The sequence below is a fragment of the Lissotriton helveticus genome, chromosome 11, assembly GCF_964261635.1.
Source record: "Lissotriton helveticus chromosome 11, aLisHel1.1, whole genome shotgun sequence".
NCBI lineage: Eukaryota > Metazoa > Chordata > Amphibia > Caudata > Salamandridae > Lissotriton > Lissotriton helveticus.
In genome coordinates, this window is record NC_136072.1 from 705,812,763 (window position 1) to 705,840,205 (window position 27,443).

Here is a 27,443-nt window from a genome sequence, read left to right on the forward strand (position 1 = left end):
GTTTCTTGCTGGCAAAACGGGAAATAGCTTTACTCTGGGGGTCCAGACGAATCCCCGATTCCAAGACATGGTTGTGTAGCCTTGCCCAATGCAATACCAATAGTGTGGAATACTCCACGCAGGTCCCAACTGCTTCGCGCCCGATAGACATCTGGGGCCCATATCGACAGTAGGTTAGCAAGATAACGCGAGATACACACTCCCAAGCTGCTAGTTCTATTGTCCCAGAAGGAGTGGGCTAGATGGTTCTAGTGGGACAGTCGAGCGCTGACTATTGCGTTCTGAAGGGCTTAGTGTGTACACTCTGTTGGAAAGGGGTAGACGTGAGCTGCTGGTTCTGAGGTGTGTGCTGGTTGGGTACAGGTTGTTTTCCTCCTCCGTTTCATTGCCTGCTTTGCCCCGTTTGGACACGTTGCATTCACTAAGTCTTTTCATTTGTCGTCCCATCAACCCTCGTCTGCCTATGCCAATGTTGCTGCCACCTTGCTCATGTTAGATGTGTTGCTTGTCGCTCTCTCTGTCGCGAAGGCTCATTCATTTTCGTTATGTTTGAAAAAGGTTATATCTCTTTGTATCAACTTTTCACACGTGAGCTTTTCATTACGATCTAGAAAACGGAAAATCAGAGTTCTAGAATGTTTTGCGATGCTTGTAATATTATTGGTCTCGTCCTTCACTTACTTATCTTGTATACTGACCACTTACGTTTTCATTTTAATCAGTTTACTGTGTGATTGTATGCTTGCACGGACCAATCTGATGCTAATAAAGAGATTAAAAAAAAAATATATATATATATATTTTTCAGATTCACATTCCAAGGCAGGACTGCCCCAGCAGATATAATTTTCAGACTCAGTAAGTGTAACATGGCCAGTCTGAATGATTTTGGCAATTCAATTCAATTCAATTTGTTTATTTTGGTTTGGAACTCCTACGGAGGCCCACAAAAACACATCAATAAATTTAAAAAAGAGACAAACTTTACGTATAATACAAAATTATTTCTTATACATCGCTACATCCCAAGGGTAATTCTTATATCGAGCGTACTGTATAACGTGCAAACAGTACAATAAATACATAAGACAATCAAGAATGCAACCAGCTCACATAATATAACATTGTAATAAAACTACTATAACATTTTTTTCCTAATAAATAGACAAGAATGTTTAAAAAAATGGATATATCTTATGGCAAACCATTTCATTTCGGGGAGACAGAACCAAAGTGTGCTTCCTGGGCAGAGTGAATATTAAATTTGATAAAAAAGTGCTTCAAGAACACTCGCCTAGCACTTTGCAATTTTATACATACAAATAAAACATGATTTAGACCTTGAATTTGTAAATGGCACATTTCGCAGATTCTTTTCTCTTTTGGTATATTTTCCCAGATACCAGTAATTTCTCTTAGAGGCATCAAATTAAGTATCAGTAGGAGTATCAGCCTTCTAGTCCCATGAGGCATATTCCAAGATAGATAAGGCTGTGGTTTATTCCCCAAGGCACTCCCACTGACCACCTCATTACTGGGCCGGGACAGACTTAAAGCGACATCTCTAGCCAAACTAATAGTGGGAATAGACTTCTTTAAAAACTGTTTCAAAAAGTTTTTGTCGCTCCCAGTAATAACCTTCATGGGACGTTCCTTTATAGCTTGCACCTTACTCTTGCAGGTGACTACTTCTCGCTCTCACGTTTTCTGGAGCCTGTGCGCCCACATCCATGAACAAGGCCCCAGCGGAGGCTTTTTTGGTAATTACCTGGGGATTTGCCCTTTAATGCTTAGTTCTTAAGTCATTACTGTCTTCCCCGGTCTAAGGTTTCTTCTATGTTCCATTCCCAGGTGCCCCTTCCCTCTTCCCTGTCCTGTGAAAGACCCCCGCGTAAGGGATAATTAGCCTACAATATCTTAGGGGTCGAAACGTCGACAACTTTCAATTCCTGCCAGCTTGATCAACGTGATTAATCACTGTGACACTGCATTCAAACATGGCTACCCATTTAATTGAGAATGTTTCTAACCATGTGACTTGAATTAGGAGCCTTGTGTTTTTATGTATTAATTATATGTTTGACACTGCATTTTCTTTATCTTTTCCCTTTATCCTCACTCCAATCACGATACACACCTCTATTCTCCTTCCCCACCTGGGGCTCTGCACTGTTTTGATATCTGTCCAATGATGTTATGAATTGATGTACGTTCAGTGTGATTAAATAACACTGCGTTCAAAGCACCTTATGTTTTCTCTATTTTTTCCTTTATCAGTTTACTTTTGATATTGATGGACTGTCCTTTGGGACCATTTATTGTACAGTACTGCTTGATACCCAGGTCCAAGGGACATAGATTGGTTTTTTTTTTTGTGAAAATGTATTTATTGACAATAAAGGTCACTTAATACAGTACAATCTTCCGTTCAGTGTGTCTCAGCATCGTGACAAACAACTCAATATTGTAAATCAGGATTATCATTTTCCATTTTCTGCTAATAGTAATAACCCTCAACTCCCAAGCACCCTCCCCTTAACCCTCCCCTCCCCGGCACTTACTCAGTCCTCAAATTAGGTCTATGGTGGTTTGGTTTTAATCTCTATGTTTCAGTTGGCATCTGTCGGGAATATCGGTCCCCATGTATAGGGACATAGATTGGGTTTACCTTTTTTTATAACCATTAGGAATGATAGGCATCACAAGGATGGTGGCCTGCTGGGGTCAACAGACCACCATTTCTGTGATTGGTTTTTAATAAAGCGTTGTTTTCTTTTTTTAAAACAGACCATTTTCCTTCCATAGGAGGACTTCCTGCTCTTGCTATACATATGGCCGTAGAGGACTGCGTGGTCCAATACCAATTGATATGTTTAGATGCGCACTGTAAACGCTCTCTGATGTAATGGAAAATTTGCCAAACTGTCATTTAGAGTTGTTTTAAAATATAAAGAAAACACAGAGTGGCATTAATGAGCTCTTTTCATGTGAATATTCTGCCCCAATGTATAGACTACAATGGCATGCATCAATTTAAATGTCTATCATCTATTACACACTGCCTAAAACACATTCGTAAAAGAAACATTCTCTGCTTTAAAGGCTAAGGTATCCTTTTTTACAAAATTAAATGCTTAGCATGTGGGTAACAAAATCACTTTTGAAAACCTGTCCGTCTGATATCTTTTGCTATGACGAACAGTAGGACTTGCCTTCTTAGAGTGATTTTCATCCGCATGGAGATGGGCAGTCAGCCATCTGCTAACATATGGCAATGGATTCCAAAGAGGCAGAGGATGGTCCATGAGATCTATGAACATTTGCGAAGAAAGATGTGCGGTACCATGATAGTTTTTGATGGGTGACATTATCAAGTCCATGGTGCTGAAAACCTTTAACAGTCACTTGAAGTCACTGGTAGCGTCCTAATTGCTTATTAACCTCAAAGCAGGTGGCAGTTGTTCCGTAATCTCTTTCTTGACATTGTCAATGCAGTCTCAGAAAGCTGCTATGACTTTATAATTAAGAGAGGATCTCCTGCACAGGTTTATACACTAACACAAAGAACACATTCTCAAAATTACTCTCTTGCGCATTAGTTTTAGGGGCCTGCTAGGAGGGTGTTTCTGCAGCCATTAGTGTAGCCCTTGAGCCTAAGTACATGGACAGCCAGCACTCGCTGAGCAGATATATGTTTCCCATGCCTGCTCTGTGGGTTTGATTCTTCACCTTGAATGTTCTAAAAAAAAAAGGTATAAAAGGTTGCAGGAAGAAAATATTTGCATGCAAGAATCAAGTGGTCGACATCAATAAACAAAAATATAAAACACTGAGGGGATTTATAAATCCCTAAAAGGCTTTCATATATAAAGTACAATATTGAACAGAGTATTGAAATGTTCATTTGGCTGTTTGAGTTAAAAGCCTACTACGGCAGAGACTTATGTGTAGCATGCAGATTTGTTTGAATTATAGAAATGCCACCTTTGACTTTTAACAATGTGGAAAAGGCATTTCATTAGAACTGCAGAGTTAAATTAGGAACATCTACAGTTATGAGGTAGGTACAGTGACTGGAAGAAGACCCTAATAACTGCTTAAACTTGTCAGACAAATTAAGGCATTGAACATGAATAGAGCACCATCCTTGCTATATTCGGAAACCATCTAGCATGCTTGCCGAGATTGTGAAGTGGGTGGCCAAAGGCCAAGAATTACATTCACCAACACTCCTGATTTAAGCAGAACACTCACCCTTTTGTAAGCTACAGGTAAAACAATATTGGCATTCCAATCTTCGATCACTCAAGGATTGAACAAACTAACTCCGCCACCAGCCCACTCCACCAGGAGTACTATTCGATGTGCAGGACATTTCCATGTAAATGTGATTGCTTTAGCAGTCTGCACGCTCTATGTGAGGAATGCTTACCCACTGCCCACCACCTAATGTGCCCGTAGTGGAAACCTGCACTCATATCTAGGAGAATGGAGCTCATTTTCTACCAACAGGCCATGACATAGAGCAAGAGAGAAGGACAGAAAGGAAAGAAAGAGAGACAGGAAAACAATGGTGAGGACGGAAAAGTGGATGGAAAAATACTTGCAAGAATAAGCTAAAGTCAAAGCAAGTGTAGGGTAGTGAAAGAAAAAGTAATGGCAACACTGGCATTCAGCAATGGGACCCCAAGAAAACAGTTGAGGCTCTGCATTTATGTTTTTACAATTTACAGAGTGCCCCCCTCAAAAGGTTATCACCTCTACCTTTAGCAGCAGATATCTCTCATGTTCTTATTGTTGACATTACTATATTTAAGCCTTTCTTCACATTCACCAACACAACCAAAGGATAACTCACCCTGTGATCAGTAGCTCCAAAATACCCACAGAAACAATGGACCGTAAATATCACTGTAAAACGTAACAGCTCCACATCAAAATAAGTGTAAGCTGCCCTGTGTCTGAGGATGAGAAATGGTGGTAAATGTAACTTAGACTAATCAGAATCTACATTGGACTATGCTTGCTAATAAGACCTGTGCACACCCTAGACATGTTAGACTGTCAACATGGTGCAGTGGAGTAGGCCTACTTGTTAACGGTAACAGTGAGCTGTGGGCTCGCCTATTCACTGTGACCTCATCCTGAAGGACTCAGCCCTATGTAAGCACAAATAATCTTTCATTTTATACATAGCCTAACTCTGAATTACAACAGCCCGCTAGACCTAGGAGCATTGTAATAGCAAAGCTACTGTGTGTTATTGTTTTATGATACGGGGCATCCCAAACTGGGCAACACTACTGCAGAAGGTAGGAATTAGAGGGCTTAATAACTAAACCAGTTATGCCCAGGTAGGGTAACAATTTGGCAACTTGAACACAGTCATAATCAATGCTCGTGAATTTCCAGAGCTATAAAAGAACAATTTATTTTCCTTTCAAGCAAAACAGCTCTTCAACATTTAGGGCAGACCGTTGCGGAAAGGAACCCCCCGACCTCAGGTCAGCGGTTCTGACCGCATATTTGTGGCAGGTGGAAAAGGCCTGCAGCACATGCTTCCATTGAGAAATGGATGTTTTTAAACATCCCTGCACAGTGGCAGGCACCATGTGGTGCCTGCCACACAGTGCAGGGATGCTGAGGGGGCACCATAGGTGCTCCCCAGGCTCCATTGCGGAGGCTCCGCTGGTCGGAGGCTTTCCACCCGACATTCTAATCGGGCCCTATGCGTTTTGAGCTGGTAAATAAAGCACATAATTTTGATGTTTGAAAATAATTTTTGTTGTGGTGTAACAGATTTAGATAGTTTTGCAAAACCTGAAATATTTGAGTGATGTTGTAGCAAGCAGGATTATGCGAGACAGACAATATTTGAGGGGGAAATTATACAGTTTCATTATGGATTAGAGAAGGAATACGCACGCAATATCTACAAGTTATCAAATAAGTGCGCAACAGTCTGTGATACAAACTAAGCGTGAAGCGATCGGTTCAACTTAACAAGTGTTACATACTTACATCAGACTATGCACTTTCACAAACACAGCAATTAGTGTGACCTGAATTTGGGTTTAGCTGTAAGTGGTAGGCAGATAACTCTTGAGTGTTTTAATGGAGTGTAATGTTGTTCCACATATAATAGGAATCTAGGCCATATGTAGGGTGCAAATGACAATTGACTTCCATGTTACTTCTGCCTGCCATACAAGGGCCAAGAATTAAAGAAAAAACATTAACCTTTTATGTAAAACAGGAAACATAAAAAGAGATCCTTCAAGTGGCTGAACAATGGGAAAGTGGAAAACCTGGGCTCAATTCCAGCTTCCACACTTGAGCATTTTCTCTCCCTTGTGTTTAATTTAGTGGACTATAATGTCCCTGAATGTATAATAATTAATCTAGGCCACATATATGGTGCACATGGCAAATGCCTCATATGTGGCTTCTGCTTGCCACCCACATGCTTACCTCATGCACCATGATGTAAAGACAAAGCATTAACCTTTGATGTAAAATAGGAGAGGGATCAGCTCCAACTTTCTCACTTGACCACGATGTGTGATCCTTAGCAAATGCTTCTCTTGTTTTTGATCTAATAGCATATAATGTCATGATGACAACTGGCGGGCTTCTTAGTTCATTAATAGCATTGTTATCAGGGAAGGGGGTGGACATGAATATTTCTAAGTTCACACTAAATTCAAGCTATCAATTTTAGTAAATACTTGTCGATGTAGCGCTATAATCTTAAATACTATTGTGAAATGTTTCAGTATTTTATCGAAATACACTTTTTTACATTTAAAAATGGACGCATAGTTTGTTGCATGAATTACTTGCCAGTTTCATGGCTCAGGTCATGCATGTGCTTTCCCTGTTAATCTGTTAGCTTGCCCATTCCTAAGGAAGCTCACTTTTGGAAGCAAGGCTGGGCCGGGTGACTGTAATGGCACCCTTGAGCACAGCCAATAGCTGTAATGAAGACCTGGATGTAGCTGACTCCTCCACACCAGCAATCTTCATTTCGCTTCTTTCTTCCTCTTTCTGTCCATATGCAACATGTGTTCCAACTCAAATGGAAGGTAAGGTACAGGGTGGTTAATGCAGGTGTAGGGGCTCAGGAATAAGAAGATCATTCTGGCTGGTCGCCTTTTGAAATGGTGTGCAAATAGAGGTGGGTGAGCCACTGAAAGCTCGAGCCAGGCTCGACCCATGTAGCTGGCTTTGGCTCACAAGAGCTCTTCTTGGGCCCTCGAGCCCAACACAAGCTAAGCTTTCTAACCTCATGCTTCTACCTCATGGCCAAAAATAAAGCATTACTGATTAACAGAAAAAGATACCTATGGGCTGAATTGCACAATGTGCAACAAGAAGACAAATGATCAATTGTGACCTCCATGCTCACCAATTATGTAATCCTAGGCAAGTACTTTATTTCACTGAACCTCCTTTTTCTTTATCACCATGTTGGATTTGGCCCTTTTTGCAGGGTCATCCTTTTTGCCTTCCTCCTGTATTTTCTCTGACTTGTTTTTGTTTGTTTTATGACTCTGGGCTCTTCACCACTGTGATCAGTGCTAAAATGCATATGCTCTCTATTGTAAATTGTTGTTATGGATTAGTGACTCCATGATTGGCTTATTTGATGTACTTGTCAGACCCTAGTACAGTGCACCATGGGTGCCCAGGGCCTGTTAATCAAATGCTGTGGGTGTGCTTGCAGCCCTGGTTGTTCCACCCACAGAAGCAGCTTGTAAAGTGTCTCTCAGGCCTGCCATTGCAGAGCCTGTGTGCAGTCAAGTACTGTGGTACAAAAGGGGGTGGTGATGGACGGAGGATCTGAACCAATCAAACACTCACACCCAGTCAACAGATCTGGGTTTATTCCATCACCGGTCTTTAGACCACCCTGCCACCCCAGTTCAGACATGGCCATATGCAAATCATTCTGACCCTGTGCCTCATGGGAACAGTCCAGCCCGAACTGCCAAGCCATGCCTTCCCTGGACCGGAAACCAGCTTCCGAGGACCGGTTTCTGGCATTTCAGCCGTCTTCAGCCCGGCTTGCTTGAATCCAGTGGCAAAGTGAGCAAGGGGCTCAAGTCTGAGCATACCCTGCCAACTTATGGCAAACAAAGTGGTACAAAAGGGGGTGGTGATGGACGGAGCATCTGAACCAATCAAACACTCACACCCAGTCAACAGATCTGGGTTTATTCCATCACCGTTCTTTAGCCCATCCTGCCACCCCAGTTCAGACATGGCCATATGCAAATCAGTCTGACCCTGTGCCTCATGGGAACAGTCCAGACCGAACTGCCAAGCCATGCCTTCCCTGGACCGGAAACAATCTTCCGAGGACCGGTTTCTGGCATTTCAGCCGTCTTCAGCCCGGCTTGCTTGAATCCAGTGGCAAAGTGAGCAAGGGACTCACGTCTGAGCATACCCTGCCTACTTATGGCAAACAAAGTGGTACAAAAGGGGGTGGTGATGGACGGAGCATCTGAACCAATCAAACACTCACACCCAGTCAACAGATCTGGGTTTATTCCATCACCGTTCTTTAGCCCACCCTGCCACCCCAGTTCAGACATGGCCATATGCAAATCAGTCAAGTACTGCCATGTCGACTTGGTAAGTCCACCCACTCCGCAGAGGTCTCCGCCGCATCACCAGAGAAGCGGGCCTTCGTCGCAGCTGTTTACCAATGCACCACCGGAGAAGCGTGTCGCCACCGCAAGGGTCGCCGTCGCATCACCGGAGAAGCGTGTTGCTGGGCCTTTTGTGGCTCCAAAGTTACAGAGTTCGCCACACCGCCATCGGGCGCGCACGCATGGTCTTCACGTCATCACATTGCATCAAGGGCGCCATCTTATCGCATCACACCGGATTGTCACATTGCATTGAAGCACCATCTTGCCGCATCGTAACCGGAACGCAGTACGAGAATCAACGTATCACCTCCTCTCCGGTAAGGAACAGACACATCCCCTACTCTGCGCAAGCATTGAAGCGCGATGCATCGCCACCTCCAAAGCAAGGAACCGACAGATCACCCTCCCTGCGAATCTTTTGTTTGTTTTACATTACGCATCCAAGGTACTTTTGAGAGAAACATGTTGCCTTTATCATCAACTTGAACTAATTTACTTCTACCATTTTCAAGTCTATTTTGAGTACAGTATTGTGGATTTTTGTCGTTTGTGGTCTTAATTAAGTCTATATAAAGCATTCCATGATTAAGTGTTGTTAAAAAAGATGAGGACTTCTGTCTTGTTCATGTTGAGCTTGAGACAGCTGTCCATCATCCAGTCGGCAACGTTCATCATACATCTGTGGAAGTTGGTTCTGGTGGTGGAGGGATATTCTGACAGCGAAACGATGAGCTGGGTGTCATTGGCGATGGAGATGATGTTGAGTCTGTGCGATCTGGCTGTGTTTGCCGGGGGGCTATGTACTTGATGAAGAGGGTGGGGCTAGGGACGATCCTTGGGGGACACACAAAGGTGATTTTCTTGGGTTCTGAGGTGAACGGTGAGAGACGGATTCTCTGGGATCTTCCTGTGCGGTATAAGGTGATCCATTTGAGGGCATCTCCCTGGATTCCGATGTGGTGGAGTCTGTTGATCAAGATGTGATGGGAGACGGTGTTGAAGATGGCTGACAGGTCCAAAGAAGAAAAGGGGTGCTTTGTCTCTGATGTCCAAGAGGGCCTTGATGTCATTGGTGTCTGCTATGCAGGCGGTTTCTTTTCTGTGGTTGGCTCAGAATCCGGATTGAGAGGGGACCAGGAGGTTGCTGTTTTCCAGGTGTTTGGGGGAGGTCCTGGTTGATTGCCTTCTCAAGAACCTTCACTGGGAAGGTGAGGTATGAGATGGGCCGGTAGTTCTTCCGTTCTGCTGGGTCAGTGGATGATTTCCTCAGGAGAGGCCTCACTTCAGCGTGTTTCCAGTCCTAAGGGAAGGAGGTTGAGGAGTTGGAGGTGTTCAGGACTTTCTTGAGCTTGGCCCCAATTTTGTTGCACCAGAGGTTGAAGATGTGGTGGAGACAGGAGTCCCTGGGTGCCCCCCGTGTACAGAGTTCATGATGTTGATTGTTTTTTGAGTTGTGAGAGAGTTCCAATGGGTGAGCAGGCGTTTGGGGTTTGTGTTCGTGGGTGTGAGCAGGATGATGCTGTCAGTGTGTTGGATTTAAAGTTTTCGTACATGACTGAGATCTCGTCATGAAAGACATTTGCCAGCATGTCACATAGTACTTGGGAGGGGGTAATGTTATTCTTGCCAGCTGCGGGGTTGGAGAGCTCCTTCAATTGCTACGGTTTGTGCTGACTTTCCATGGGGTCTGCTAGGGCATTCTTTTTGTTTCTTTCAGGAGGTGGTGGTAATGGTTAAGTGCTGTCTTTGCTGGTGTGCCACTTCCTTTCAAGTTGCTGGCAGTTGCGTTTGGTGGATTTTAGCTTTGTGGTGAGCCAACTGGCTCTTCTGGCAGGTCCTTTGGATTTTGTTGGCTTGGCAGGGCAATTGTGTTGGCACGTTCTGTGATTCACTGGGAGAAGTTTTTTGCAGACTGTTCTGGTTCTGATGTTGTGTATGGGAGGTGGGAGTGTTGAGACCATTGTTCCACTGGTCTTCTGATAACTTTTTCCGTTTCTGTGCGCAGAGCTGGGGGCATGTTGCTAGAGTTGGAAGGTTCTGAGATGGTTAAGTGGACGTTGTAGTGGTCAGTCCAGGTGAGCTGTGAGATGTGGTTGAACTTGACTGTGTCACTGGATGTGAAAATAGGGGTAAGCGTGTGCCATGAGATGTAAGTAGGGTCGGTGACAAGTTGCTTGAGGCCGATGTTGCTCATGCTTTCCAGGAGCTGGGCTGTGTTGGTGTCGCTAGGGTCATCAATGTGGAAGTTTAGATCTCCTAGGAAGATGTAGTGCTCAGAGTCAATGGCGATCGGGCAATGAGGTCGGGGATGGCATTTCAGAAGCTGGGGCTTGGTCCTGGTGGTCTGTAGGTGAGGGTGCCTCTGATGGTTATTTTTCCATCTGTGTGAAGTTGGAAGTTAAGATGCTCCATTATCAGGCAGAGTTATCTGAGGAGGTTGTGCAGCAAATGTCATCCTTGTTGATGATGGTGATTCCATCTCTGTGTTTGTTGGTTCGGTCCTGGTGTGTTATTTTGTAGGCTTAGGGGGTAGCGATGGTAAAGTCCGAGGTTCAGACAGGTCTCTCTAAGGAAGATGATGTCTGGGGTGAGGGATGAGATCGTGTCCTAGGTCTCCATGGCGTGTTTGCAGAGTGCTCGAGCGTTGAGTAGAATGCAATGGAGTTGTGCCATATTGGTCTAGGTCAGCATGGTGGACACAGTCGTGTTTGCAGTGTTTCTGGAGTTGTTGTTTGCTCACGTGTTGCAGGTGAAGCGGCAGTAAAGGCACAAGATCAATTCTTTGGTGGCATGTGGGGATGTGCAGCAGCAGTTGTTGATATGCCCAGGATTCTGGATCCGGAGGTCTGCAGTGGTGTGACTGCGCGGGGTGGAAGAACCATGGTTCCTGCTGCTGGGCGTGGTCCAGGCGTGAATGGGGCTGGCGGGCTTGCCTTTGACGCCACGGTACTGTGGCCTTCATTAAGTAGGTCCTGGGACAAGAGAAGGGCACTGGGTGGTGGTGGATGGGGCCAGCGGGAAGTGGAAGAGTGAAGCAGCAAAAATGGATGGGAAGGAGCGGCGAGTTAAAAAACAAGTACAGGCAACAGTAAAAAACGATATATGAGCAAGGCAGATACAGTGGGCAACAGATGCAGAGACATTACAAAATACAACAACAGTAACAGTAAAATCTAAAACTATATAGTAGCAAGGCAGATACAGGGAAAACAAATACAGATACTTAGCACAAAAGCAATATGCAATACAAAGGCTGCAGGGGCAGGAGGGAGCGGCAGAGCGGAAGAATTACAGAAGGCATCAACATTAAGCAGAGAAACTAGTAAGGACAATAACAGAGGGCAAGGACTTACAGAACACACAGAACTGCAGAATGCAGAAATTACAGAAGGCAAAAGGAGTAAGCAGATAGACTAACAAGGAGAGTAACAGAGGGCACAAGCAGTAGACAATAACGGAGTAGCGGCTCCTGGAGGGAGTGCTGCGGGACATTGGGGCGGGGGTGGGGCAGGGTGGGGGGTGATGATTACATATATAAATCTCATCACATTACAATACACGAAAATAATAATCACATATAAAAATGATTCATTTTTATAACGTCCTGTTCCTATATGGCAGTCATGTGTCAAATATCACAGTTGAATTCCACAGTCACTTATTCAACACTGACTATGACAGTTTGTTTTTCATACACGTCGACGTTTCGACCCCTCCTTATCATGTGCCGAATTTATATGTCAATCTGGGGTCTTCATCAGGACTATGCAAAGTGTGTGAAACCGTTCAAAAATGATGTAGCGTCTTGGATCTCAGAAAAACCAAGGGACAGGGTCTCATAAATAAACTCCACTTCCACTAACATCCATCATCTCTATCTCAGAGTTCCAAGTATTCAAAAGGCGGGCACACTGCATAAACCCATCTCCATTGGGTACATAATCACGCTCACAGTCTGGAAAGGAACCTCTTTAAATCTCTTTAATTCCAAAACGCATATGCTCTGATGAAACTACTGGGTTACTTGTCACGGTCATGTCTTTAGTTTTTATTTGCCAGAGACAGCAGCGGGTTTCATTTTGCTGGTCCCTCCATACAGCTCAGACAGCTTTGGGAGTGTTTTGGTTTCATATGTTTAGATCACACATACACATACACACACACACACACAAATGCTTGCTCAATTTGTGGTAGCACAGACAATTACTTTTACCCTCACCCCCCCCCCCGGTTTAGCCTGCTATAGAAGGTTTCAAAAGACGACTTGTGTTTATACTTAGTGCACACACATCTGTAGTCCCAGCATACTCGTATATACTACCATAAAGAAACGTTCTTGAATGTCTCAGTGCCCACTACAGAGATGTACGTGTCTTTATCTTTCAGCACACATATATATGTTCTGGCCAATACATTTGGCAGTGTATTATGCTGGCAACGGGCAACACTTTACACACATTAGTAAGCACAGGCATGTTAGCAACAACAGTTCATGTTCTTCAGAATAAACATGACTGTATTTCCTCAGCATTCATGCTCATTTTACCCACACACTTGCCTGCATTATCAGGCAGACACAGCAATTAGCAATCACACACATGCACGTATTCCATTATAATCATGCTTGTATTATCCTAACCATCTTGCTCATTGTACCGCATACGGCATGAATACGTAGTTCCAGCACACACTACCTACTACATCACCCTCTACGCAAGTATGTATTAACTCAACATGAGTGGCACAATGTAAATAAACCAAGACATATAGTAAACATTGCTCTAGGATAGGGTAGACGGCGAAATCTAACATGAGTCATAACATTTTTGTTATGAACAATTACCCTTCTTGGCATGTGGACAGCTGTGGAATTTGAGCCAGGGCTCGACTTCCACATAGGGAAATTTACCAAAAACAGATATTTCTGAAAACTAGACACAAAGGGGAGTCCAGGGCAGTATAACTTGTCTGGATCCCACAAGGTTTCTTAAACACAATGCCCAGCAAACCTCAAACTAAAGCTAGGATCATTAATTTTCCTCACTTCTAGTGGGGATCAATAAAATTCCTAACACCTAGCGTTTCCACACTTCTCCTGATAAAAAATGGTGCCTCTCTTATTTACGGTCTTCTTTCCCTTTGATTGATGTGACAGTGCACTGTGAGTAATATAAATTTTCTTTTTTTAAAGTCTGAGCTCGAGGGAACTATTTTCCTCATATTGCAACTTTGCTTTTATAAAGTAAATGCCTCAGGTGCTTGCTCCAGAAGGATTTCCTTTCCTAATTTGATGGACGACTCATTGACGTCCACTTCCTTAGTGAGGTAATGCGGTGGACAGCAACAGATCATCCACTGCCTTTAAGCAGCTTAACAATTCTTTACTTTCATTACTATCCTACATAGTGTTACATATGAAACTTAATTTAATTTTATATAGCATTCATATTAATATGATGGTAGTAGCAGAGCATATGTGGCAATATGGACTTCTCCAGTTACAAATACAGCAGTGTGTGACATCAACACAGCTGACATGAGAACACAGGCTCCTTGACAAAGAACCAAGCACAAATACTGATCAGTGCATTCTATGCCCTCAATTCAACAATCTGCCCTATAACGTGGGACCACGGAGCTCTAGTATTGACGACACCCTCACTAGAAAGGCCAAGGTGGACAATAAATGCAAGTTTCTAAGGATGGATTCAGAGAAGAATATACGTGCATGACACTGATGAGTTTTCCAAAGGATACTGCAGTCGATCAAGTGCACATTGGTCAATGGTGCCCATGCTGTTATAGACGAAGGCACTGCTCAGTAGTATTGCCAGAGAAAATATTGAGTTATCGTTATTGGTATTTCCCTGGAAAAAATACAAAATACAAGTTTTGTATTCACAATTATAGGGATTAATTAGAGAAACTGTTTTTCTAACTATTTGAATTTACAATACTTTAGTTAACTGCTAGTGCTGTGGAACAAGTAAAGGTCTCCATTGACATTAAACAGATAAATATAAAGTATTTCCAATTTAAAAATGTTGGTCAGTTGTCTAAAGACAAGGCCATCTCTGACGACTCACCTTTTCCACATCGCCAAGGCCCTCACTGTCCAGAAGCACTAGGGTATGCTTAGGTTTCTGAGGGTGTGGTACGCACCACATCCAAATCCCCTTAGTGTGAGACTGGATGGTAGATCCTAAGGAAAAGCCTGGGAAACAAAACACATTTAAAATTAAAGTGGCAATGCTATGTTTTCAATTTCAAATGTATTTCTTGTAAATATAGATGCCCAAAAGGAGTTGGAGGCATATGTGTCTAATTCATGCAAAATATGAGCTTACTGCAGATTAATGAAAAACATACCAATCCACCATAATGTACACCGTCTTAGGACCTGACTAAGAATCTGGTGGAGGGTTGCTCTGTTCCAAATATAACAGATGTCCCATTTGCCTTATTACAAGTGCCTAGGGATATCCAACATATTTGCTAAACTCTATATCAGGCCCTGGTGACCCAGCTGTCAATTAAAATGAACCGCTTCATTTTTTTCAGCAAAGAAAGAGGATCTTTTATCATTAGCCAGAAAAGATAAAGAATTGCTTCAAAATAAAGAGCATGTTAAAATAGATGTATTTTCTCTGTAAGACTAAGTGTGCACATCTTCAATTGCCCAAAAGGATGTATAACTGCCCAGAGGATAAGTGAGTAACATTAGCAGCCTTCACAAACTATACCCTCGACCTTTACTCTAACAGAATCTTTTTTGTCTTCATAAATTGGATATGAATAAAATGTCCTGAAGCTCCACATTAAGCCGATTCTTTTTGTGTTGAATTTTTTTATTAAGTTTTGTAAAAAATAAGAAAAAATTAAATGAATCATAAACAACAGTAATAAATATCAGCAGATATTATGAAGATACATGAATATTACTACAAGGATAAATAGCAACAGTAGATATGTGGCATTTGATAATAAAGAACATATACATAAATATAAAAGACATATATAAATTGACATGCTGAATATAAGTAAGATTGTATAACTAACATTTTAAATATTGAGGAAATTGAAAGGTATGATGAAAAAGAAATAGAACAAATAGAGAGGGAGGGAAGGGGGAAATATAAGGGAAATGAAAGCAGGCACACAAGAAAGAAATATAGATGGGAAAAAGAAAATACCTATAATTTATATTAACAATCAAATAGATATAGTAACAATCAAGGAGTAATACATCGGATCACCTTAATAGTGATGACAAAGTGTATTAGCATAAGAAGATTAACTTAATTATAAAATTATGACATAAGCATTATTAAATTAATAATTAGATATAGGGGAATGGCTTATGAAAGTGTAAATAAGAAGAAAAGGAGAAGAACGTAAAGTATCATAGAATAGTGTGAAAGAAGTGAAAGATTTGGAGACGTGGAGAAATGGAGTTAAGGTCTTGAGAAAGGGGTGTGAAAAGAGAGGTAGGGTGAAAGTTTTGTAAAGACCAGATGACACTCTTTTATGTTTACCCCATGTGGTTAGATATAACATTGGTGAGCGTTGTAATATTCATGGGTGTGATCCTAATTGCTTTTTCAAACACTGTTGGAGTTGGAGATATTTTAAAGACTGCTGTGTGGATAAGTTAGATTGTTCTTTTAATTGTGAAAATGCTTTAAAGTCGCCAATTTGAAGGAGGTGATCTAGAGAGTGAATACATGCTTCTTCCTATAAAGGCCAGGATAAGATCAAACCATTAATACAAATACCTGTTTTTTTCTATAAGGGTACCTTGTTATGGATCCGAGAGTTTGAACGAAGTAATCGATGCGCTTGTTGCCATGATTTATGCATAGCTGATAAAATCGGATTTCTGGGATCAAGACGACTAGTTCTGCTCCCATATAGATCAAAAGACCTGAATCTATGGATAATAGATGTCTTTCTATTTGAACCCATTGTGGAACATCAGTGATTCCTGATGTAAAATAAGATATTTGTGACAGATGCAACGCAAGGGCATAATGTTCTATCGATGGTAGACTAATTCCTCTATATGATTGATGAGCTTTTAATTTTGCTACAGCAAGGTGAGGTTCAGCTGAGCCCCATATGAAAGTTTTAATCTTGGAGTCTATTAGTCTAAGCGTGGATAAGGGGATCTGGAGAAGGAGCATACTCATAATATACATGAAAGGTGGAAGAGTAACTAGTTTAACAGCCTGAACCCTACGCCAAAGAGAAAGCCCCAATATTTTACATTTTTTGAAATCACGCTGCATTTGGGAGATCAAAGGGTTTAGGTTATCCATAACCATACCTTCCAAACCCTTATTCACTATTACTCCCAAATATTTAAGGCGTGAAGATTGCCAATGAAAGGGAAATCAACACATACACACTGGATCTTGTCTTCACAAATATCTCAACTCTATCAGTAGAAAAACCTATCCCCCTGGCATGGTCTGATCACCATCTGGTCCCTTTCAAATTCACTTTCACTATAAACCTGGACAATAGGGATAACAAGCAGGAAGTCCGACGGTACTGGCGAAATGTCTCTTCTGAATCTATAGGCCCACTACTCCTTAATACACCTATATTATGTAGAGGCGATCCAAACAAGGATGCCGCAACCTTTAATCAATGGGTTACCACAGCTCTGGATACTTTTGCCCCCATGAACACCACTAAATCAGCCAGACAAAAACCTTCAGCACTCTGGTTCACACAGCACCTTCAAACCGAAAAAAGTAAATGCAAACGACTCGAACGATTATGGCGAAAAAACTACAGTACAGAAACCAAAATTAAGTTCAGAAAAGCGGTGAACCAATTTCACAAACTGAAGCACATAGCTATAAAAGACTACATAGCCACTCAAATAAAAATATCTAATAACACCTCGAGGGAAGTCTTCAAAATTGTCCAAAGCTTCATGAGACCTGACTCCATGAAGAGCAACATCACTCCTTCAGTGACCCTTTGTGAAAACCTATTGAGTTTTTTCCAAGAAAAAATTGAGGACATCTATACCTCATTTGCCGTGAATGAAATTCTGATACCTCCTCACTCCCCACACTCAGTTCCTTGGTCAGTTTTTGACCCACCCAGCCGCGATACTTCGCCTAATCTACTGCAGCAAATTAAATCTGGCTCTCCCTTAGATCCCCTCCCGGCTAAACAGTACAAAGAATTGGCCCATTTACTCAACCCCTCACTAAATATGCTCTGGAATGCCTCACTGGAGACAGGCATCTATCCGGATATGCGGAAAACTGCCCTTATTCAACCCATTCTAAAAAAAGAAAACGCAGATCTCACTATTTTAAACAAATTTAGACCTATATTCCTTTTGCCTGTCCCAGCCAAGGTTCTTGAAAAGGTGGTACAAAAACAACTATCGAATTTCCTAGAAACCAACAAGCTGTTACATGACACTCAGTCCGCATTTAGAGCTGGCTACAGCACCGAGACTGCACTCCTGGAAGTAACGGAAACTATCCGAGAAACCATGGACAAGGGCTGCTGTGCAATGCTGGTGCTGCTTGACCTGTCAGCAGCGTTTGACACGGTGGCCCACAAGATTCTTCTTAACAGACTTAAACAGCTAGGGATTGAAGGGACAGTTTTAGCATGGTTTCAGTCCTTCCTTGAAGAACAAGTCCAAAGAATCAGACTACAACCGTTTATTTCATCTTCCCGACCTCTGATCTGCGGAGTCCCCCAGGGATCGGCCCTCAGCCCTACCCTATTTAATGTTTATCTTGCTCCCTTAGCTTCACTCATCGAACAACATGATGTAGGTGTCATATCATATGCTGATGACACTCAGCTGATGTTTTCTTTTAAAGACCAGTCAGAGGAAGCGCTCTCTAGATTTAAGCACTGCCTGATCGACATCTCCACCTGGATGACCACCAACTGTTTACGACTTAATGCCGACAAAACCAAAGTCCTCTTCTTCAATCAACCTATGCCCCCCATATCCGACCACTGGTGGCCTTCATTACTTAATCCACCCCCCTGTCCTGTTACCTCCGTAAGAAACTTGGGTTTCAAAATCGACAACACGCTATTGTGTAAATCCCAAATTGGACATGCCTCCTCCATCTGTTTCCTGAAACTTAAAGCGCTGTGCAAATTCCTCCATCTTCTACCCATAGAGTGCAGAAAAACTATTGTCCAAGCCCTAGTGACATCCCAATCGGACTACGCTAATAGTCTACATCTGGGCTTACCAGACTATCTGTACAGAAAGCTACAAACAATTCAGAACGCAGCAGCGAGGCTTATAAGAAACATCCCACTCAGGCACCATATCTCTCCTCACTTACGCAGCCTGCACTGGTTGCCAGTGAGGAGGCGAACAGAATTTAAAGCTCTTACCATTGCCAACAGAGCAATAAAGGGCAATGGTCCTCAATACCTTAGGAAGTGAATTCACACATCCCGCCAGATAAGAAACCTTAGATCTAATCATCTAGAACTTCTTGTCACACCTCGTTTTGCCAAAGCCAGAACTGGTGGACGCTCCTTTGCTGTCAAAACAACTGTCCTCTGGAACTCCTTACCCCTGCAAATCAGGAAGGCCCCCTCAGAACGTAGTTTCTGTAAGCTATTAAAAACATGATTATTTAACCTTCCTTAGCCTCGGATAGGCTACTCACTGCGGACCGCTCCTCTTCTCATATCTGCTCAGCGCCGGGACACTCCCGTCGGGGGTAGCCGCGCGCTCTACAAGACTCTTATTATTATATTTATATAGCCGCCTTTGTCGTTCCATCTGAAATGGCTAATGCTTCACTCTTATCCCAAATGATTATATAACCTGAAAAGGAGGAAAAATCATTGATAATTTGGAGCAGGGATGGTATGGAACGGGGAAGGTTGGGATGGGTAAGGAGAATATCATCTGCATATAAATAAAGTTTAGAGTTTCCTATTGGGAGTTGTATACATGTAATGTCATCTGATGGACGAATAGTGGCCACTAAGGGTTCCGTGGCTAAGAGTAAAAAGGAGTGGGGAAAGAAGGAATGATTCAGAAATAAAACTAACACAATTTTCTTGAGCAGATGGGTTATCATATAAAAGATGCACTTTATGGATACATTGATCTCCTAATCCAAAACGGTCCATCACCTTAAAAAGGTCTTCCCATTCAATGCAGTCAAACGCTTTTTCTGCGTCTAATGAAAGCGCCAGTGCATAGCTTGGGAAAGACTTAGCAGACCATAGAGTATGAGCTAGTGTACGAAGATGATTCCGAGAAGATTGCCCTGGAACTATTCCTACTTGGGTCTGATGTATCAAAGAGGGTAGAACTTTACAAAGACGGGATGCTAAAATACTGGCCAATAGTTTGACGTCACAATTTAACAATGAAATGGGGTGATAACTACTACATAACAAGGGATCTTTACCAGGTTTAGGCAGTACAGTGATAAGTGCTTTGTTAGAAAGAATTCATAATGAGGATACTCTATCCACTTCTCGGAATGTGGAATGCAAAATGTCAACAACATTATGCTTTGTCCATCGGTAAAATTCAACTGGAAATCCATCTTCACCAGGGGCCTTGTGGTAAGGTAAATGTGTTACTGCACGAGATATCTCTTCCTTATTGATTTCACCCTAAAGGAGAGCTCCATCATCAGAAAGACGGGAAGTTCTACTCTTTCAAGAAAAGTGGACATTTTATCCAGATCTACATGAGTACCTGGGGTATAAAGCGATTGATAAAAGGAGGCAAATTCATCCACCATATCTTGTGGCCATGTGAGGATATTACCCTGTGCTGTTTTATTGGCAGGGATGGTCATAGCTGCTTTTTTTAACGTAAATGTGCAGCCAGAAGTCTCCCTGCCTTTTCCCCTTCTTCATAATGCCTTCCTTTCATTTTCTGCCGAGCATATTCTGCTTTAGATGCCAAAAGACTATTTAATGCCATACGGGCTTGATCAAGTAATTTACGGTTCTGCAAAGTTGGTTTTGTTGTGTATAGACGAGTATTTGATTAAATATCATGCTCTAGCTCTTTTTGCCCTGTAACATTTTGTTTATTCGCAAGTGCTGCATCCCTCATTAACTTTCCCGTGATAGTGGCTTTAGCTGCAGCCCAAATAATCCTGCTAGAGGTCACAGATCCCTGATTAGACGAAACGTAGTCTTGAAGGTGCGATTGTAACAGAAATTTACCCTTAGGAGTTTTATGTCTTCGAATGCTCATGAGCCAGGGTTTGCATCCAGGATTAGAGAGCCCCGGCTCAAGAGATAAAAGGACCAGGCCGTGATCGGATAATGCAGTTTTCAAAATGGGAGATTCTGTAACTAATTGGACCACTTTCTGTGATGTTAAAAAATAATTTAGGCGAGAAAAGGTGCCATGAGTGGGGTAAAGAATGTATATTCTGCTTCTGTTGGTTGGCTAAGACGCCAATGATCCACTAGTCCATTATCCATTATGATATCATCCATTAGAGCTCTATCTGAAGCATTTCCTTTGTCTAACGCACCACATCCAAATCCCCTTACTGTGAGACTGGATGGTAGATCCCAATGAAAAGCATGGGAAACAAAACAAATTTAACATTAAAGCTGCAATGCTACGTTTTCAATTTCAAATGTATTTCTTGCAAACATAAATGCCCAAAACCAATTAGAGGCATATGTGTCTAATTCATGCAAAATGTGAGCTTCCTGCAGATTAATGAACAACATAACTATCCATCAAAATGTGCACCATCTTAGGACCTATGAAGCAAAAAGGTTCAGCACTTTACAGTGTAATCGTGCAACAAAGTTCAAAGCAGTCAGCACATAAAGAAAAATCCAAAGTCCAGTTGTTTTTCGTTTTTGTTCAAAGGACGTTGGGGAAGCCTGGAGCAGTTGCTGCTGATCCCGGTTACGATTACTCGGTGCAGTCCTGGCCAGTGGAGTGTAGTGAACCTCCATGTTTGCCTACCGTGAGCTCTGACTGGGGCCTGGAATATACTGCCCGGACCACGACGTGATTGGTCCCTCGCCGATTTCTTCCTCCGTTGCTGAGAAATGAGAAGTACCTCCTGGACCTGCAAGAAGGCCTTGTTACTTAAAGCGGCCTCGCGGGATGTTTACCTCTCAATTTCATTGCCGTCTGAAGATGGTGATCCACTGCCCAATGAAAGGGACAGAGGTTTAAATTAAGTTATAGAAATAGGACTTTGTTTCCAGAATCAATCACAGAACCTGAAGAAAGACTCCTTGCCCAATGTACATGAAACCTTCTACCCAATCTAAAAATAGGCCTTCTTTGATCAGTTTCTGCAAGGTGCTTCTCAACCGTAATCACTTAAATAATCAGTACAATAATTATCTGCAGACAGCATGTCAATAATCAAAGAGAGGTTTCTCTGTCCCTACCCTGTCTTCAAGCCTAGTGGTTCATGCCAACCCTCCACCACCAACTGGCAAAGATATACATGTCATCAGAACTACTTCAAAATTGAATTGTCATTGCGTTGCTTCTGAAGGACTCTTCCCTGGATCTCGGTAACTATTTGTAACTTTATTTTACACTTAACGGCTACCCCCACCAGTGTACTATACTATTCTTCATACAAACATGTCCTCAGGAATGCTCCCCCATAAACCACCCTACACTGCCCTCGTGAGGTATGGTCCAAACTCGTGGAACATCATGTACCCGACAAATATCAAAAAGAATGCCAAGAAGAATCTCAAACGTAAACTACTGAAACAGCACCCAGAAACTCTAATCGTGGATACTTACCACAGCTTGACTAATGCCTCTGAGAAAACCAAATTTATCTTCCATTCCAAGCTTCCGGCTAAATGGAAAAACATCTTCCATATCCTCCTCCCAGCCACTAAGACAATCTTTCTGTATAGATTAAAAATGACAACAAACCCTCTCCATCTTTTAAAGGGGAAATTAATATATCCATCTTCAAGACTGGTAATATATTCATACAAGCCACTGATCCTCACCTTAACATCTTTGATAGACACTTCCATACATTGGTCTTTTCACTCACTACCCAGGCCCAATCCTCCCATCACCTCTCTCCCCTGTTACTCAACCCAACCACCCTGAACAGTCCTGCCTTTTTCCTCCCAAAAATCCCCCTTCTTTACCCGAGACCAACCTGAACAATCACATCAACTTCAATACATCCCCTAACACACATGGTAGACCAATACATTCCAAAATGACCTCTCTACCTCCCTTTCTATCTTGCAACCAAACTAACTTAAACCTCGTTAATACGCATGCATTGCCCATGGCCGCGGGCCTCCCACCCAGCCCTGTCTCCAAGACTCCCACTGCTTGTGCCCTGCCTTCTAATGGCACCCCTACTCCCCTCACTCAGATGAAGAACAATACCAAGGCCTTTGCTAAGAATCACCATTATAGCGTAGAGCTCTCGGCCCCCTTCACTTAGAATGGGCAGCTTTCTTCCTGACTGTCACCAACGCTCAAGTTCACCCGGTCACAACGAACAACCTTGTTTCCCCCTCCATCACTCACCCTAGAAAATTGCCTGCTAGATGGTCATCCTCTGCTCCCTCCTTGACGTCTTCTCACTCAGCAACAAATGAGATCCACTACAGTCCCCGCAACGTGGCCAATCTCTTTGCAATTAATGAGACTCACAGCAGTCTTTGCAATGTGGCCCCTATTCAGAGAACATTATCGACTAACTACTCAGCCGACACTCCACCCCTTCACAAGGCAGCCCCTAAGCATCCAACTCACATCATTTTCAATACTAGTCCTAATGACACAGACTACCCCCTTATCGCAATGATTCCTTCACCCTTGTCCGCAGATCTCACAGCATCTCCCCTCACCCTCAAGGCAGGATAATCCTCCAACTCTCCCTCACAGATTCTGAACAGAATAAATCTTAAACTCAACTCTCTCACGACTGACTTAGCGCTCCTTAGACAGGATCTACTAAACCTGAACATCCTTGTCCACTCTCACACTGTTTAAACTTCACCCACAGGCTATTTGAACTCCCTGCAATGCCTCCCTTGACCTACCATTTCCCTGTGCCGGCGGGCCCCCAGGCCACACCGTGCACACTGCCCTCTCTCAGCTGTGGAAGGGAATGCTCTTAGTGATTCCTACCTCCCTGGGAACTAGACGGCTGCTAATTGTCTTACCTCCTCTATTCCAGTTATTGTGGGCTTAAATGGAATCCACAAAATTCCTAACTCACCCAGACCTCCCGCTCAATACACCACCATCAATATCATCAAATCTGCTAAGGATAATCCCTGCCCTGTTCCTTGCATGCTCATCAACTGTGGTTCTGCAGCACAACATGCTACGGAGATCGCTTAAACCATTCTTAGTGAGGGACTTTACATTGCTTTCCTTACTGAATCTTGGATCAATGACCACTAGTTGTCCCTTCTTGACCTACTCATTCCTCCTGGGTACTCCATCATTAGACATGACAGGACGGAAAGGACAGGTGGAGGTCTAGCCCTAATCCACAAAACAGAAATCCAACTTTCCGTGGTAAAGAATGCAGAATACTCGACCTTTGAATACCTCAGCGTTGAACATAACAACAAAGGCTCTCCACCGATCAAACTTCACACTATCTGTCACCCACCTGGTGATCGCCCACTCTTCACTAGAAGAGTTCGCTGACTTACTTACTCAGCTCTCCCTTTGTGATTCGAAGGAAGTATTCTTGGGAGATTTTAACATTCACTGGAACAACACAGAAGACTCCTTAGTCAGGTGCCTCATGAACCTTCTTGAGACTAAGGACCTAAAGCAACTCTGCAATAAACCAACCCACATCAAAGGCGCTACCCTAGACGCAATCATCACAAGAAATGAACTGATCTCCCTAAATGACATCGTCTCCATTGACTGGTCAGACCACCATTTCATTCTCTTCATCATCAAGAATATTGCAAAACCTCACGAAGACCCAGCTAACAAACCCAAGCTGTGGACCAGAAACCCCAAGCATGTCCCCTCCACAGAACTTAAATCAAAGATTAGTGAACAACTTCAATGGTCCCGCACTCTCAAAATGCAAATGAGCTCACTAAACACTTCAACAAGGTGGTAACAGAAGTTTTCGACCAAGTGGCACCATTCAAACTCAAACAACAAAGATCAACTCAATCGAAATCATGGTTTAACTCTGATCTCAACAATGAAAGAAGAGAACTCAGACTTGCAGAAAGGACATGGAGACAAAACCCCTCCTCATTACAGCTATCTCGCCTCATAGCTGCTAGGCTATGCTATAAGAAGCACATTTACAGAGAAAAAGCATCCTTCTTTCGTATCCAACTAGACCGTGCAAAGAACAGATCCAGAGAGCCGTTTAACAAATTCAAACAACAGACCTCTTCTGCCCCAAACGAAATAACAGCCTCCAAAGAAAGATGTTATGAAATTGCTAACTTCTTCACAGATAAAAAGGATAAAATTGATCAATCTTTCCTTCAAGTCACCAACCATTCACTTCCTTTACCCACCCACACCTATCCTCTTCCCTCTTCATCAGCCCAACTACCCGAACCTTCCCATAATCCATCAACACCGAATGATACGGACGACAGCCCTTCCAACACACAATTGAAAAACAGCGCTAATTGGTCAAATTTCAAACCCATAACTGAACTAGAAGTCTTTAATATAATTGAGAAGTTAAAGCCGACTCCACACACCAAGGAATCTCTTCCTGCTAAAATGGTACACAACCTAAACCACATTATCACTCCATGTTGGATAAAAATATTTAACACCTCCCTTGCCACTGGATATGTACCGGATTCCCTCCAACTTGGTCAAATCACACCGATTCTCAAAAACCCCAAGGCTGACCCTAATGATCTGAACAATCTACGACGTATCTCTAACCTACCGTTCTTAGAATAAATCATGGAGAAATGTGTCTTGCAACAACTCGACAGACACAAACTAATACAACCTACTTGACTCCTTCCAATCTGGTTTCAGGCAAGGCTGTAGCACAGGAACCGCGCTGCTCAATGTTAGAACTGGGAGTCTGTATTGGCAATGGTGTACACCTTTGACCAAATAGGGACCCTTGCTTCTAAGTCAGGGAAAGGCGATTACACTTCTGGATAACCCCTGCTGACCACCTTGGTAGCTTGGCACGAGCAGACAGGCTTATCTCAGAGGCAGTGTGTTAAGCATTTGTGAATATACACAGCAATACAGTGAAACACTACAGATAGACCCCAAAGGTTTTATAAAAATAAGTATTCTTTACATAGACTTAACACAAGACCACAAACGACAAAAATCCACGATACTGTACTTAAAATTGGCTTAAAGATGGTAGAAGTTAATTAGTTCAAGTTGGTGATAAATGGAACACAGTTCTCACAAAAGTACCTGGATGTGTAACGCAAAACAAATAAAAGGCTCGCAGAGTGGGAGATACGTCGGTTCCGTGCTTCGGGGAGATGATGCGTCGTGCCTCAATGCTTGCTCAGAGTAGGGGATGCGTCTCGATCCTTTACCAGAGCAGAGGTGATGCGTAGATTCTCATCCTGCAGCCCGGTTGCGATGCGCAAGATGGCGCCTCGATGCGATGCGACGATCCGGTGCGATGACATAAGATGGCGCCCTTGATGCAACGACGTGAAGACGATGCGTCCACGCCGGGTGGCGAACTCTGTAGCTTAGGAGCTGCATAAAGCCCAGCGACACGCTTCTCTGGCGATGCGACGGCGACCTCTGCGGCGGCAACACGCTTCTCCGGCGATGCGACGGCAACAGCTGTGACTGCACATGCTTCTCTCGATGCGTCACGCTTCCAGCTCCCAACGACAAGCAGGATTTTGTAGACAGAATTCCCAGCAAGGAAACTCTGAGGGGAGCTGAAGGTGAAGTCTTTTGTCCCTGAGACTTCAGCAGGAGGCAAGCACAAGTTCAAGCCCTTGGAGTAATATTCTTTGAAAGTTCTTTCTCCTTTCCTAGGCAATAAAGAAACCACTGCAGGCCAACCCAGCAAACAGCACACTGGCAGAGGGGCAGTCCAAACTCCTGCAGCTTCCTTGGTTCTTCTCCTTGGCAAAAGGTTCATCTTGTTCCCAGAAGTGATCTAAAATTCTTGGGTCTGGATCCCAATATTTATACTACTTTTCTTTTTGTTCTCTGAAGGCAGAGAAGCCTTTACCTAGTCCAAACCAGTTCTGGTCAGTCCTAGAGCATTTTGTTGACAGGACTCCTTCTCTTCCTTTGGCAGTGCAGGTCAGGGACATCAGACACACCAAAGGAGGTGGATCCAGCATTGTGGAGGAAAGGCGCAGACCTATTCAGGTCCCAGGTGCAACTCCTCCCACCCATCTAGATGCAGATCTGTCTATTCAGCACTGTGCTGACTTATCCTCTCCCCTGGAATCCCCCAGCCCCTGTCACTCAAACTCCAGACAAGGAATACACAACCTAGCATAGGCAGGCTTGGATAGTTAGGCAAGAAAATACCTGCTTTCTAAAAGTGGTATTTTCAAACACAGAATGTTGAAACCAATTTTACTAAAAGATGTATTTTATCATTCTGAGTTCGAGCATACTAAATTTGAATTTCTACCATGTTTCCCTGAGTCAGTTAGGATTATAAGATGTAATAATTAAACTGCCCATTCTGGCCTATGGGGAACAGGTAGCCTTGTAATAGTGAAAAATAAAAATAGCTGTAATTCACTATTAGGTCATACCACAGACACCAGGGCATGTACTACCTTAATCTTACAATGCACCCTGCC

General features: G+C 43.0%; 1 protein-coding gene and 1 long non-coding RNA gene across 2 annotated transcripts in view; one reads left to right on the forward strand and one right to left on the reverse strand.

Annotated features, from left to right (window-relative positions):
- Window positions 1-27,443, reverse strand: part of LOC144791793 (guanylate-binding protein 1-like) — a 507,850-nt gene that overhangs the window by 288,599 nt on the left and 191,808 nt on the right. The window contains exons 4-5 of the mRNA XM_078666562.1: window positions 14,744-14,871; window positions 14,415-14,524 (exon numbers count right to left, since the gene is read on the reverse strand). Coding sequence (XP_078522688.1) covers window positions 14,415-14,524; window positions 14,744-14,871 — 238 coding nt within the window. The remainder of the gene's footprint in view (window positions 1-14,414; window positions 14,525-14,743; window positions 14,872-27,443) is intronic.
- LOC144791794 (uncharacterized) overlaps window positions 1-27,443 on the forward strand; it is a 328,798-nt gene that overhangs the window by 121,911 nt on the left and 179,444 nt on the right. The window lies entirely within an intron of this gene.